The sequence below is a fragment of the Rhipicephalus sanguineus genome, chromosome 8 (genome assembly GCF_013339695.2).
Source record: "Rhipicephalus sanguineus isolate Rsan-2018 chromosome 8, BIME_Rsan_1.4, whole genome shotgun sequence".
In the NCBI taxonomy this organism is placed as follows: domain Eukaryota; kingdom Metazoa; phylum Arthropoda; class Arachnida; order Ixodida; family Ixodidae; genus Rhipicephalus; species Rhipicephalus sanguineus.
Window position 1 is genome coordinate 167,803,882 of NC_051183.1, and position 12,466 is coordinate 167,816,347.

Here is a 12,466-nt window from a genome sequence, read left to right on the forward strand (position 1 = left end):
CGCTTCCATGGGGTCGCTTCTGCCATCGCTGAAATGCGCAGCTTCGCACAGCAAGCCTCTCGGTTCAACGTACCCAGCTGACGGCCCCCCAGTTATCCGCACCGAGAGAACAACGCGGGCGCACGTGCGCATACGTGCGCTACCGCTACCGTGAAAGGGGCTGAGTCGGCCGCGCCGAAGGTTCAGAGCTTTCTGACAGAGCCGCAGCGCGGCTGGCGCGGCGCTGTCGTCGCGCCGCAAACTTGAGCTTGGGTTCCCTATATACACACCACCCGCGTTCGATCGAGAGGAGGGAGGGAGAGGAGAGGCCTGCTGCCGGCACGAGACGAGCCCATCATGCGAGGGAGGGAGAGGAGAGGCTTGCTGCCGGCACGAGACGAGCCGAGCATGCGAGGGAGGGAGAGGAGAGGCTTGCTGCCGGCACGTGTACGAGCCGAGCATGCGCAGTGGGGGTGTGGACGGCGGCTGATGCCGCAGGTGCGACTAAAAAAATGCTCCGCATTTAAAAAAAAATCACAGCATATCCACGGAGTGAATGATGATGAGTGGGCGAAGCTGCGGAGGTTAATCGGTAAACCGTGAATCTTCCGTGAATTCTGCCCAGTACATCATCGCCGACGTGAGATCTGGCGCGTTTATACTAAAGGTTCGATGAGAGTTATGACGACTTGCAGCACACTTTAATTTTACATGTACGCTGTGAATTTTCATTGTTTAGAAAACCATTGCTTTAGAAAACATCTGGCGTCTTTCGTTAAGCAGCTGGCGTCTTTTCGTTTTGCTTTAGAAACATCTGGCGTCTTTTCTTTTTGCTTTTAGAAAACATCTGGCGTCTTTCGTTGGTTTATTTCATCAATCAACGGCGTTTTGAACAAAATTTTTATTGTTTAATCACGCACAGGAGAAATCTCACCAGGCACTACCTTGGAGGTAAACAATGGCTGCTAATGGGAATGAGAGACAGAAGAAGTCGGCTTTTAGCTAACACTTACACTTCTACTTCTACTAACGTTTCCTACTCGAACATGCCAATGGCTGCTAATGGGGAATGAGAGACAGAAGAATTCGGCTTTTAGTTAACGCGCACGCTGCGAATTTTTTATTGTTCAACAACGCACAGGAGAAATCTCCCACCGGCACCACCTTGGAGGTCAAGATCTGGTACTAGCGTTACGACTGGTTACGCACTACGACTACGAGGGACGAACGGGTGCGGCTTTAAGGAGCTTCGCTCCTAAAAAAATTGGCCGCCGTTCCGCCCTGCGAACGTGACTGTCCAGCGAAGTTGTATCAATCATCACATGGGGAGGGGGCATGTTTTATTATTACTTCAGTGCAATGGTAGTGGATAATCGCTTTGTGGTCACTGTGGTAGACCGTCATTCGTTCTGTCACCATTTTCAGCAAAACGAATTTGTTCCTTGCTTTGTATTATATTGCATTGTATACTCGCTGTTTCTCTGGTGTCTAATTTCTGTGGTCTACCCATGGCAGTCATCGAATGAACTGAATGAGTTGCTAGACTGGTCTCCATTTTATATACGAAAGCGGGAAACACACACTGTGTCAAGGAATGGCCGTTTGATGTCATTCGAATCCTTCGTGTGAAGTGCTAAGTACTACAATCTAATCTTTACCCTCAAGGAGCGTATGCTTGGGCATATTGGTGAGCACTGTGTCCGCGTCGCTTTTCGTTCTTGTTCATTTGTGTGCTCAAAAAAGTGAAACAGGAATCTTTAAAGGTAACGCGTGGGAGGGTCTTCCCATTGTTCACAAACGCCTTAATTATCATGCATGATGCTGTTTTGGCGCTTGTTTTGTGGTTTTGTGGCCTAGGTGTCCTTGCCGGACTTCCTAGATGTCCCACGGCCGGACTAAAAATTGCATCTACAGGTGCTTACATGTTGACTTTTCCGGCGCGGCCGTCTGCTCGCTTTTACTCGCGTGCCCGCAGACGCTGAGCAGCGCTGCCAAAGGCCATGGCAGGGGGACGCCCACGGTGCGATGGCGCCATGTAGGTTTGATTGAACAAACCAGCTGCGTAAAATCGTCTACAGCACAATCGTATATAGCATAACCATGAGTGGTAAAGTATAGAAAGGGGACGAGAATGGTCAGTGAGGGTGAGGAGCAGCAATGTCAAGGTGAGGAGGAGGGACAGGAGAAATGAAAGGATACTTGCTTGAGCCAGTTGGTATCTATTCATTGTTACGTTAATGCGCACCACTTTGAGGACGTAGACCACTTGCTCGCCACTTTGAGGGGCCGTGTCGCAGTGCAAGTGATTTTTACGGCACCCCGTAAGTTGTCGTCACTTTGCAACGTAAGAAAGGAAAAGGTGGCGGGAGCAAGTGCTTGCACAACTAACCACAGAAACAAGTTTGTGAATTGTGTCGAAAAAGTAGCGTACGAGATTCCGCTCACATGCGGAAAGAAATACGTAGGCCAGACGGGAAGGTGCCTTAATGAAAGACTGCGGGAGCGCAAGAACAATGTGCATAAATCGGTGCAAGGATATCTAGGCTTGCATTATCGATATTGCAGATGCCAGCCGAAGTTCCGTGGAACCAAGGTTGTCGCTGGACGCAATAATCAGATGACGCGTGAAATCATTGAGGCGTCCGAGATTATTCGCCTGGGGGATGACTACGTCAGTATCGCCTCTTTGGGACTAACGCAGAAAGAAATAACGTATCTGAATTTGTAATGCAGGGATATGCGATAGGCATGTGTTTCCTCGGCATGAGTGGTCATCGGTATTAACGCGATAGCGTTATAGCTCGTTTCGCGGAAATTCCGGTGACGGCGTCGTTGGTTGTGAGCAAAAAATGATCATCTTGTCCCTGACCGAAATATCATGAAAGCTGCAAATAAAACAATTATTAAAAATATTGGGTTCGGGTGAGAATCGAACCCAGGTCGCCTGCGTGGCAAGCAGATGTTCTACCACACAGCCACGCCTCTTTTTTTTTCTTTCACAGATAGCTTTCAATTTCATATCACAAAGGTATATATTCAACACAAAATACAAACAACGCGCATAACAACGATGCTGCTATTTAGAAAGATCAATCTGCCGAAAATTTAAAACCGCTTCAATGAAACCAGGTCATCTAGACATCCACATTGGTGGTTCTTCCTGAACTCGATAGGTTTCTCTTAAATATATTGCATATTCGATGAAATACTCTCTAGCGGAACGAGCTGCTAGATCAGCATTTTGCACCGCCATTCTCGTTTTCCATATGCTGTGCATGCATACCAGCATAACCATGTCATAGGGGAAGCCTGTTGTATCTGTGGGACGGAAGCGAATACCATAGGGAGTAACCGTTAATTCTTTGTTTAAAGTGCGATGAAGAATATCCCAGAAAAATACTGCGTCCCAACAATCCAAAAATATGTGTTCTATCGCTTCTGGTTTGTTGCATATTATGCATTTTATACGACAGGGAACGAAGAGTCCTTTTTGCTCTAGCCAAGGTTTGACAGGAAGTGTATTGCTATGTAGTTGAAAGAAAAAAGACTTTATTCACGCCCTTACTGGCATCTTCTTTACCCTCTTTATAACATTCCTTTCAGATCCGATTTCATAAACTGCGCGAGTGGAGTTACACGCAAAAAAATATATAAAGGTCTTATGGAAGTTATGTTACCTGTACACAGCCACGCCTCTGCTTGGAACTGCACTAAAAATAACTTTCATGCTTCACAATCATATGCGTCCTGTATACAGGTGTCACAGTACGAGATGTAATATCGCTGTAATATTGCGTGGTACAAGCGTACATCGGGCGTCACACCATGTAAATATCATAACTACTTGATGGTTTAAAGCCAGCCACCAAATACAGCAGGCACACACATTACTGCGCGTATTCGCTAAGACCACATAGTGGGTGCATCGCAAATTCGAAAAAGTTTGTCGCGCATCTTCAAAATTGGCTAGCGCAAAAATCGACAAGGACTAAGAAGGAACACTGATGTACAGGACAGGCGCTACTCGCAACTAAGCTTTATTCAGAAACGTCTTCCTACATATATACACAGCCGAGTGGCGCGCGCAGGCGCAATGCACATGACAGTCGACAATGCTAATCGGGATCGGGATACAAAAACATATTCGCATCATAACCAAGTATTTATCGCGCATAATTGCTCCTGGTGCATAGCATGCTACCCATTACATAAGGCACACATCTTAGCGCGCGCACTGTGTTACACACACGTAGTGGTCGAAGTACGCACTAGGGGAAGGATATCGCTATCCCGATCAACTCTTAAAGGCCAACTCCGGCGATTTTTCGAGGTCGATGGATCTCAGTGAAATTCGCTCGGTACGTTCCTTTGCACGTTTCCGTCATTTATGCCAAATTACAGGCTTGAGACATGCGCAGATTGTTTGCAAATGAATTTTAAAGATTGTCTGCAAACGCCCTCCTGGCTTCCCACAATTATTGGCAACATTGCGTCTGTGACGACAGTGTTGGCAAGGCGGCGGAAGTGACGCAGCCGAGGGCACCGCTAACTTCGCTGCTTAGGCCACTACAGCGAGCGTCTGCTGTGCACAAGGCGACAGACAGCGTTGGTTTGGCCGGCGCTTCGCTGGTCGTCCCGGCTGTCACAGTTTTCATACTCCGCGCCGGCGTGACCGGCATGCCTTGCACGACTTCCGGTTCGTTCGTAACAACGTCTACGTCATACGTAGACAGTGCACTCGGTTGGGTTTCGGTTTCGGTGTTGCGCTTTTTTGCTTATTTAAAATTATTCTCCAATTTGCCGAGTATTTCTGCTATCGGGCCCGTAACAGGAGCGTCTCAGGAACATAAAAGCACCATTACTTTGACATGGCCAAAAAATCGCCGGAGTTGGCCTTAAAGGCGACGCTTTAAGCGTCCCCCAATTTTAGGAGCTTGCTCCTTATGCTCGGGGCCTGTCCATCGCCGTAGTAGCCGGGCGTAACACAGATAAAGGATAACCATCTCAGCGCACGCTCGCGCGAAAGAGACGTCTTCTTCCGCTTGTTCTTCGAGCGCCTTGATGATGATATTAACGCAGGCAAAGCCACATAGAGCATAGCCAACTGTAGCCTGCAGCGCTCGCTCCACTCCGGCGCGTGTTCTAGTTTGATAGGAGACCGCTAGAGGGCCATAACTGCGCGCTTCCTCTTTCTTACGACAGTCGTCAGTCAGTGCGCTTCGATACTATTAACATGAACGAAGAAGACAACGCGGCGGAGCGGAGGGCTCGCAAGGCAGCAACAGCGGGCTTGCCGCCACCCCCCTGCGGTGAGAGTTCGCGAGGCCAAAGAGAGACGTCAGCGTCGTTCGGACCCCGAGATACAAGCCCGCGAAGCCGAAGCAGCGCGGAAGCGGCGGCAAGAAAACCTCGAAGAGGTACGGGCGCGGGATGCAGCGGCCAAGCGCAGAAAGCGGTCGCTACCTGAAGTTGGTGGCGCCGACGCGCGCTTCAAGCGCGATTTCCTCGACCACACGTTCGGCCACAGCTGCAAGGTCTGCGACCACTTGTGGTTCGACAACAACCTGACCACAATCGCTACTATACCAACGTGTCACGTCTTTATATGACAGTAGGGGAATTGTGCGGAGCATGCACGGTTTGCCCGATTATCTCCGAGCAAGCTATCTAACATCAGTCACTTCGTGGATATGGTACAGTTTTTTTGCATTATTTATGTTTTTAAACCAATTTTTGTAAATGTTTTGCGTTTGTTTGTTTGTAACTATGGTACGCGATTGTATAAAAGCATCATGTGTCCGTCCAATAAACTTGAGTTGAAATTGCGCTTGTGTTCGTGTGATTCAGCCTTCGTCCTCAAAATGGTGCGCAAAAACGTAACAATAAATAAAAGGAGGAAGGGAGAGGGTAAAGCATATCAGAGCCACGTATGGCGTCACAAAGGCATAAATATGTCTAGCATATACACGTAGAGTAATGTATAGAGGGGAAGTAACGGTGAGGTTAGGAGGGAAAAGAGGAGGCGAGAGGGTAAGGCATAGCGTAGCCGTTTATACTAAGGGGTGAGAAAGGGAAGTGAAGATGTTGTAGAGCAGAAAGACGTGACGGCGGCTGATGAGGCCGTGACATCGTCGCTGTTTTATTGCGACGCGGGTAAAGCGAAGCGGTAGCGGCAGCCGCGTCCAGCCATACCAAGAGCCCGAGCGTTCTAACTAGCTCGCGCCACCATGAACCACGCGGCGCTCTTCTTTTAAATGCGGAGCATTTCTTAGTCGCACCTGCGGCGTCGGCCGCCGTCCACACCCCCACTGCGCATGCTCGGCTCGTCTCGTGCCGGCAGCAAGCCTCTCCTCTCCCTCCCTCGCATGCTCGGCTCGTCTACTGCTGGCAGCAGGCCTCTCCTCTCCCTCCCTCCTCTCTATCCAACGCGGGCGGTGTGTATATAAGCGGCAGAGCAAGCGTTCGGAATTCAGTCAACGGCGTCTTTACTTGGCTTTCGCTTGACTTGACCTTTTGCTTGACTCGAGTAGATGCGATGAAAGCAACAGTACCTTCAATCAGCGTCCCACCACTCGTTGCAGGCAACGTTACCCACCCTCACCGCCGTTGGCGTCAACAACAGCAAGCAACGCAGAAGACAAGGCTGCGAAGAGACGAGCATACGACGCTGAACGCAAGCGTTTGAAGCGAGCTGCGGACCCGGAACTTCGTGCACGAGAAGCTGCTGCGAGACGGCAACGACGGGCTGCGGATCCTTCACTCGGGGAACGAGAAGCAGCTGCGTCGTGCTCGAGAAGCAGCAACCATTCGTGAACGTCGAGCAGCGGATCCATCAGTCGGGCAGCGCGACGCTTCGGCGAAACCCAATTACGCAACATTCACGCGATACCCCCACCACTCTGCGACGCATTTACTCGAGTTCCCCCCGTGGGAAGATGCGGGCGACATTTTTTCACTTGCATGAGAATAGAAACTTGAGCTAGTTGGTACGGATTCATCATGATTTAAGTAGCGCACTGACGGACGAGGACAGAGAAAAAGAAGGTGCACAACACGGGCGCTATTTTTTTCACCTGGTCGACTGGCCACGAGTGGCGCTGCGCTACATAAGCTCGCCCTCCCCCCTTATCGTGTTGCGCGATTCAAAAATACATACGAGCAAGCAAGAACAAATGATATCTATGTACAAGAGGAAGGAAGAACAAATAAAGACTGTGTACATGCACGGTAGTTCATAAAATGTCCATTGGGAAATCTGAGTCGTCAGGGTTCCGGCGGGCGGCACTGGGAACCGCGCAGCGGGAGAGGACCACGATGACTGCACGTCACTAGCAGCAGCGAGCGAAACAAAGGGTTGACGGTGCTGGTGGTGCGAACGTCATGTGCGACGCAACTCCAACCGTCACGCGTTGCGGCTTCTGGAGCGCCGACAACAGCGCGTCTGTTGGCGTCGCGAAGGAAGAGGTTGACCGTCCCACGGCCGGACTGGAAAAGCGCGGGAACGCTAGCGCGCCTTTCCAGTCTGGCCGTGACCGTTCACGAGTCGTGTGCTGTGCGCAGACGATGTAGCCTCTCATGTTGCAGACTCCTTACGCAAAGCATTTCAAAATAGCCCAGAAGCCGTCTTTACAGACGTAAGTAAAGCGAGCAGAGGGACACATGTAGTGGCAATTGTAGCACAAAATCACACCACAATGGCGTCGGTAAAAACGTGTTACACACGAGTGGCAGAGGCGGCGGCAATAGCCATAGCCATATCCAACGCAGAAATCAGGGGAGAATCAGTGGTTGTGCTCTCCGATTCACAGGCGGCATGCCGAATGTTTCTCCGAGGAACGCTACCTAAAATAGCGTACAAATTTTTAAATAAACCCATAACAGGAGATCATCACGTTATATGGTGTCCTGCTCACGAAGGATTGGAGGGGAACGTCATGGCAGACCGTATAGCTCGAGGCATCACCAACCGAGCGACGGCAGGCCATGACGTTGAACCTCTTTCCAATTCGCGTGATATCCTTCTCCAACAAAGGAAGCAAAGAAGGGAATACGGGCTTCCACATAAAGACTTAGATAGCCAACAAAGCAGGGATTGGAGACGCATACAAACCAATAGCTTTCCCAATTTGTACCATCTAAGTAGAATGTATCCCTCAAGATTTAAAGATACCTGTCCGTGGTGTTCACAAGCACCAACACTCAGCCACATAACATGGGAGTGCACCCAGAGGCCCAAACACATCGACAGCCCACACATCACTAAGCAACCACACATGTTTCACAGGCAGTGGGAGGCATGGCTTGCGCACGAGGACAAGCAGAGCCAAATAGCTTTGCTTGACCAGGTACAGCGAGCCGCTCGTGCCAGCGGAGCCCTGGACTGAGGGCCCGACCAAACTGCCTGCATTTTATTTTATTATTTTTTTTTCTGAATAAAGTTTCCTCCTCCTCCTCCTCCTCTCATGTTGCTCGTATTGCGTGGTTCTTCCTCGTCCGTTGTCTGTTTCCGCACTCCCAGTTCGCTGAATGAATATGAATTAACAACCAGCCCACCTATCGATCCTCTCGTCAGGCAATCAAGAGATGATGGAGATGGGAATGGCAAATGGCTGTCCAAGATCCTGGATGGTGTCTGGTTTGTCTGCTGGTAGCAGGGTTTGAGAGAGGCTATTTTTCCTGGATCCTCAGAAAGATGAGATGAAATCCTCGCAGGCAGATTATTTGTCAAACTTGGGCTGTCACTTCAGACGTTCGAGAAGAGGTCGTGATCGGGTCAGTGGCAAGCCAGGGGGTGACACACCGGGCTCGTTACAGCAGTTCTGTTGTGCTCACGGCCGCTAACTCCCCCATTTGTCTGGGGCCATCTGTTCGAGTTTTCCTGCTTCAGCAACTTTTCCGCTACTGAAAACAGCACATGTTTAGGATAGCCGGCGTCTTTAAGACATGTGACTTGTTGGTGGAAACTTGCCTTCATTAGGTGAGGACACGATTTTGTGAGGGAATGTATGAAACACAGGTTAGTTCACCAGCTTGGACTGAGCCGAATGATATTGGAGGAGTGGTTTGTTGGCCCTTGGGGAGTAAAACGAGCAAGTCAAATTACTGCTTAACATGAATTGAACGTCAAGAAGTCAATTATCTACTGGCACTTCGAAAGTCACGTCAAGAGGTTTCAAACACTCACGAACATTTGTTAACGCATCATCACACTCTTTTTGAACACTTATGCTAGGGCAGGCAAGAACCACTAAAAGCTCGTCCATAGACCTAAACGCCTTCTTAAAGACTGTTAACACCGTGAAGCGTTCGCGCATGTCCCTGTCTAATTTCGCTAAAAACAGGTTACTAAGCACGCCCCGATAGAAAACCCATTTTTCTGCAGATAGTCTGTTGTTCCACCAAATAAAACTCGATTATAGGAAAAAACACAGCAATTCTAAAAACCCTTCTGTCGAAACACCTCTTTCATGCGAAAACCAAACGGCTATATAACTGTCAATACATTCTTCGACACAGCGGAGAAAGTCGCTGTGCAGAATGCAATAATACAAATCCTTAATATCGACTGAGAAGGCTTTTAGGCCCTGTAGAGGTCGCCACAGCTCAGCCCTTTATTCAGCCTGCCACCGGAGCGTGGCACCTCCTGTAACTTGTGGTCCAGGCCCAATGGCCGGGCCCAATAAAGAGCGGGTACTCTTTCGTTCGAGCAAGCAGCGTGTACGTGTCGGTCTCGGCGTGTCCCTGCCCCTGCGGTACTAAGCACGCGATAGGCCCCTTTCAGCGTTACTTTGAAAAAACTCAAGAACTTCATCCGAACTTTTTACGAGATATGTCAAGGACATTTAGCTTTAAAAGCAAATATTGGGCAACTTGCTTCTGCCAAGCGCCTCTATCAGAAATTATAACACGGAAAGTGACATCGACCATATGCGTATAGCATGGCGTCCCTATCATGGTCCGCTAAAGAATTTTAGAATAACAGAGAGCTGAGCTACTTGGTACGTATTCATTCTAAAAAGAGACAGGGCGTGCAAACACGGACACAAGAAAGAGATCAGGACACCACAAACGCCGACTAACAACTGAAGAGACGCACAACGGCTGAAAAGAAAGAAGGCACGAAAACTTATCTGCGCATGCCCATGCAACCGGCGAACCTATCAATCCGGCACGAAACTGAATTTTTACGCATGCCCTGAAAGTTATTTTCGGTTGCAGCGTACAAGCTATTGTATTCAGGTTTGTTGGTTAAGACTGAAGGGCCTATCTGTGTCATGAATTGGAAAACGAAAAGATGTCATCACTGTCGAGTGATTTTGTGTGCGTATGTATGACCGATCCTGGAAACAAAATTTTTTTGTTGAAAGTTAGCGCCTGTGCTCGTCCTGTACTTCTTGTAAACTCGATTATTTCCGCGCTATGCTACAAGCCAGTTCACAAAATGACACTCGACCACACTTACCTGCCTAGTCCTTATTTCCCCCCGTCCCCTACCTGTAACAAATTTCTGCCTACGCCACTGGATCGGGTTGACAGTTGACTAGTGTGTCAGCGGCAGACGCCATCGTATTGACAAATCGGATGGCGTGCAACGCGACAGCAGGCGTTGGCTCCGTGTCGCGGGCGTCCACTGATGTTCGAAAAGGCGCGGACTGAGCCGGCGGATCAGCTGGCTCGACTACGGTCGCCGAATCGCCCAGGGCAACCGATACAGCGGTACAGGATTCTGAAGCGAAGCCGAGGGCGCGCATTACCATAGTTGGTGATGAATATGCGTTGTCATCAGAGTCAGCGGCCACAGATGCTGCGGAGAAATAGGTGGAATTGCCAGGTATTGGTGACGTAGCCGTAACGAAGAGAGGTTTCACCGGATTTGGAGATAAAACCAGCGCATGGGAGGCAAGAGCTGTGCACTCCGCGGTTGCGGGCCTCTTGGTCGACAGGTCGGTCGACGCGGGAGCGTGGTCTCCATCGCCTGGGTAGCCGGTTGTTTTTGGCAGGAAAAGGGTCTGTACTGGCCGTGGTGCTGGAGGCGTCAAGGCAGATGGAGAATAACCACGCGCCGTGCGGTTGGTCTCCCGTCGAGGACGGTACTCCGCAAAGTAAAAATGCAGCACGGCACCTCGGAGTTTATCGTAAGGGCTGGGGCTGCATGAGAAGTAGGTGAGGCGGCGTTTGAGGTCACGTGGGAGATGGTACTCCAGGACCTCGAACATGAATTCTTGGAGTCAGATGTGACTGAGCTCCAAGGACGCCTTAAACTCCTTTAACCATGATTGCAAGCAGCAGCTTCGGAACGGTGGCAGTGGCTGGTCGAATTCGGGCCTCCATTGGTCGGCTGGTTGGTGCATGGCCGCGCAACTCGGTAGCAGCTGTGCAGTACTGGTCGTTGATTCTTGCGTCCCAGGTCACCAATCCAGAGCAGGGAGTCGTCACGGTGGCGACGAGGCCGTGCCATCGTCGCTGTTTTATTTCGACGCAGGCGAACCCAAGCGGTAGCGACAGACGCGTCCAGTCATACCAAGAGCCCGAGCGTTCTCACTAGCTCGCGCCACCACGATCGACGCGGAGGAAGAGGCTGCCAGCTCCACTGTTTCCACAGTGTTCGCACCGCCAGTGCGCAGCTGCCCCAATTTTTTCCGCAATACTGCGTTGTTGCAGGCTTCAGTTGTGCTCTCACTTGAGATGCCCACTTTCCGCGAGTGCCATACATCCGCTCCCTTGTCTGACGTTGCTCTGTAAAGCCGATCAGAGTAGTAAACGTGACAGGACTTCGAGGGGCTTGACGACACAAAACTACGCATCGAAATGACGCGAAAGCTGAATTGCGTCAACGACGCATTACTGCATCGCAGAACAATCAAGGTTTCGTCCAATTTCGACCATCACCTTGTAAATTCTCGTACACACCTTTTATAACTAAAACATAAGCGCGCCATAATTTCTTGTGCCTGACTTCTTCGTGCCTATTTGGTTATAGCGAGTCAAGTATGTATTGGCAAACTTAGCAGCTGAGTTCCTGTTTCGTCGCAGGTACAACAACTACGAGAACGACCCGCTGGCTGTGTGTGCCGCGTGCGAGCCAAAGTACAATGCCGAAAACGCCCTGTCTGCTCGGAGTGATCTGAACCCGTCGGTGGGAAGGTACCCGTTCTTCGAGATGGGCAAGCGCCCGCACGGTGGAACTGACGCCAAGGTGAGTGGCATATTCTTCTAACGACGTTAATCATAGGCTACGCAGCTGTTTAGCCAAAGCAAGCGGTCAGTGTGATACTGCGTATTTACTCGAGAGGCACATAAGCAGGAGATAAGCGAAAAAGATCGCCGGCGATTACGATAATCTTCAACAACCAGCGCAGAACAGAAAAGGGACAAGAAAGCGAACAGAGACAAGCGCTGTCTTCCAACTGAGGGTTTATTGAAGAAACGCGCATGTATATATTTCATCATACCACATCACGTGAGCGTTCACAAAAATCGCGTAACC

General features: G+C 50.0%; 1 protein-coding gene across 2 annotated transcripts in view; it reads left to right on the forward strand.

Moving 5' to 3' along the window:
* LOC119402466 (putative phospholipase B-like 2) overlaps positions 1-12,466 on the forward strand; it is a 333,446-nt gene that overhangs the window by 216,394 nt on the left and 104,586 nt on the right. For both annotated transcript variants that reach the window (XM_049418655.1, XM_049418654.1), the window contains one exon: positions 12,013-12,175. In XM_049418655.1, the coding sequence (XP_049274612.1) occupies positions 12,013-12,175 (163 nt within the window). The remainder of the gene's footprint in view (positions 1-12,012; positions 12,176-12,466) is intronic.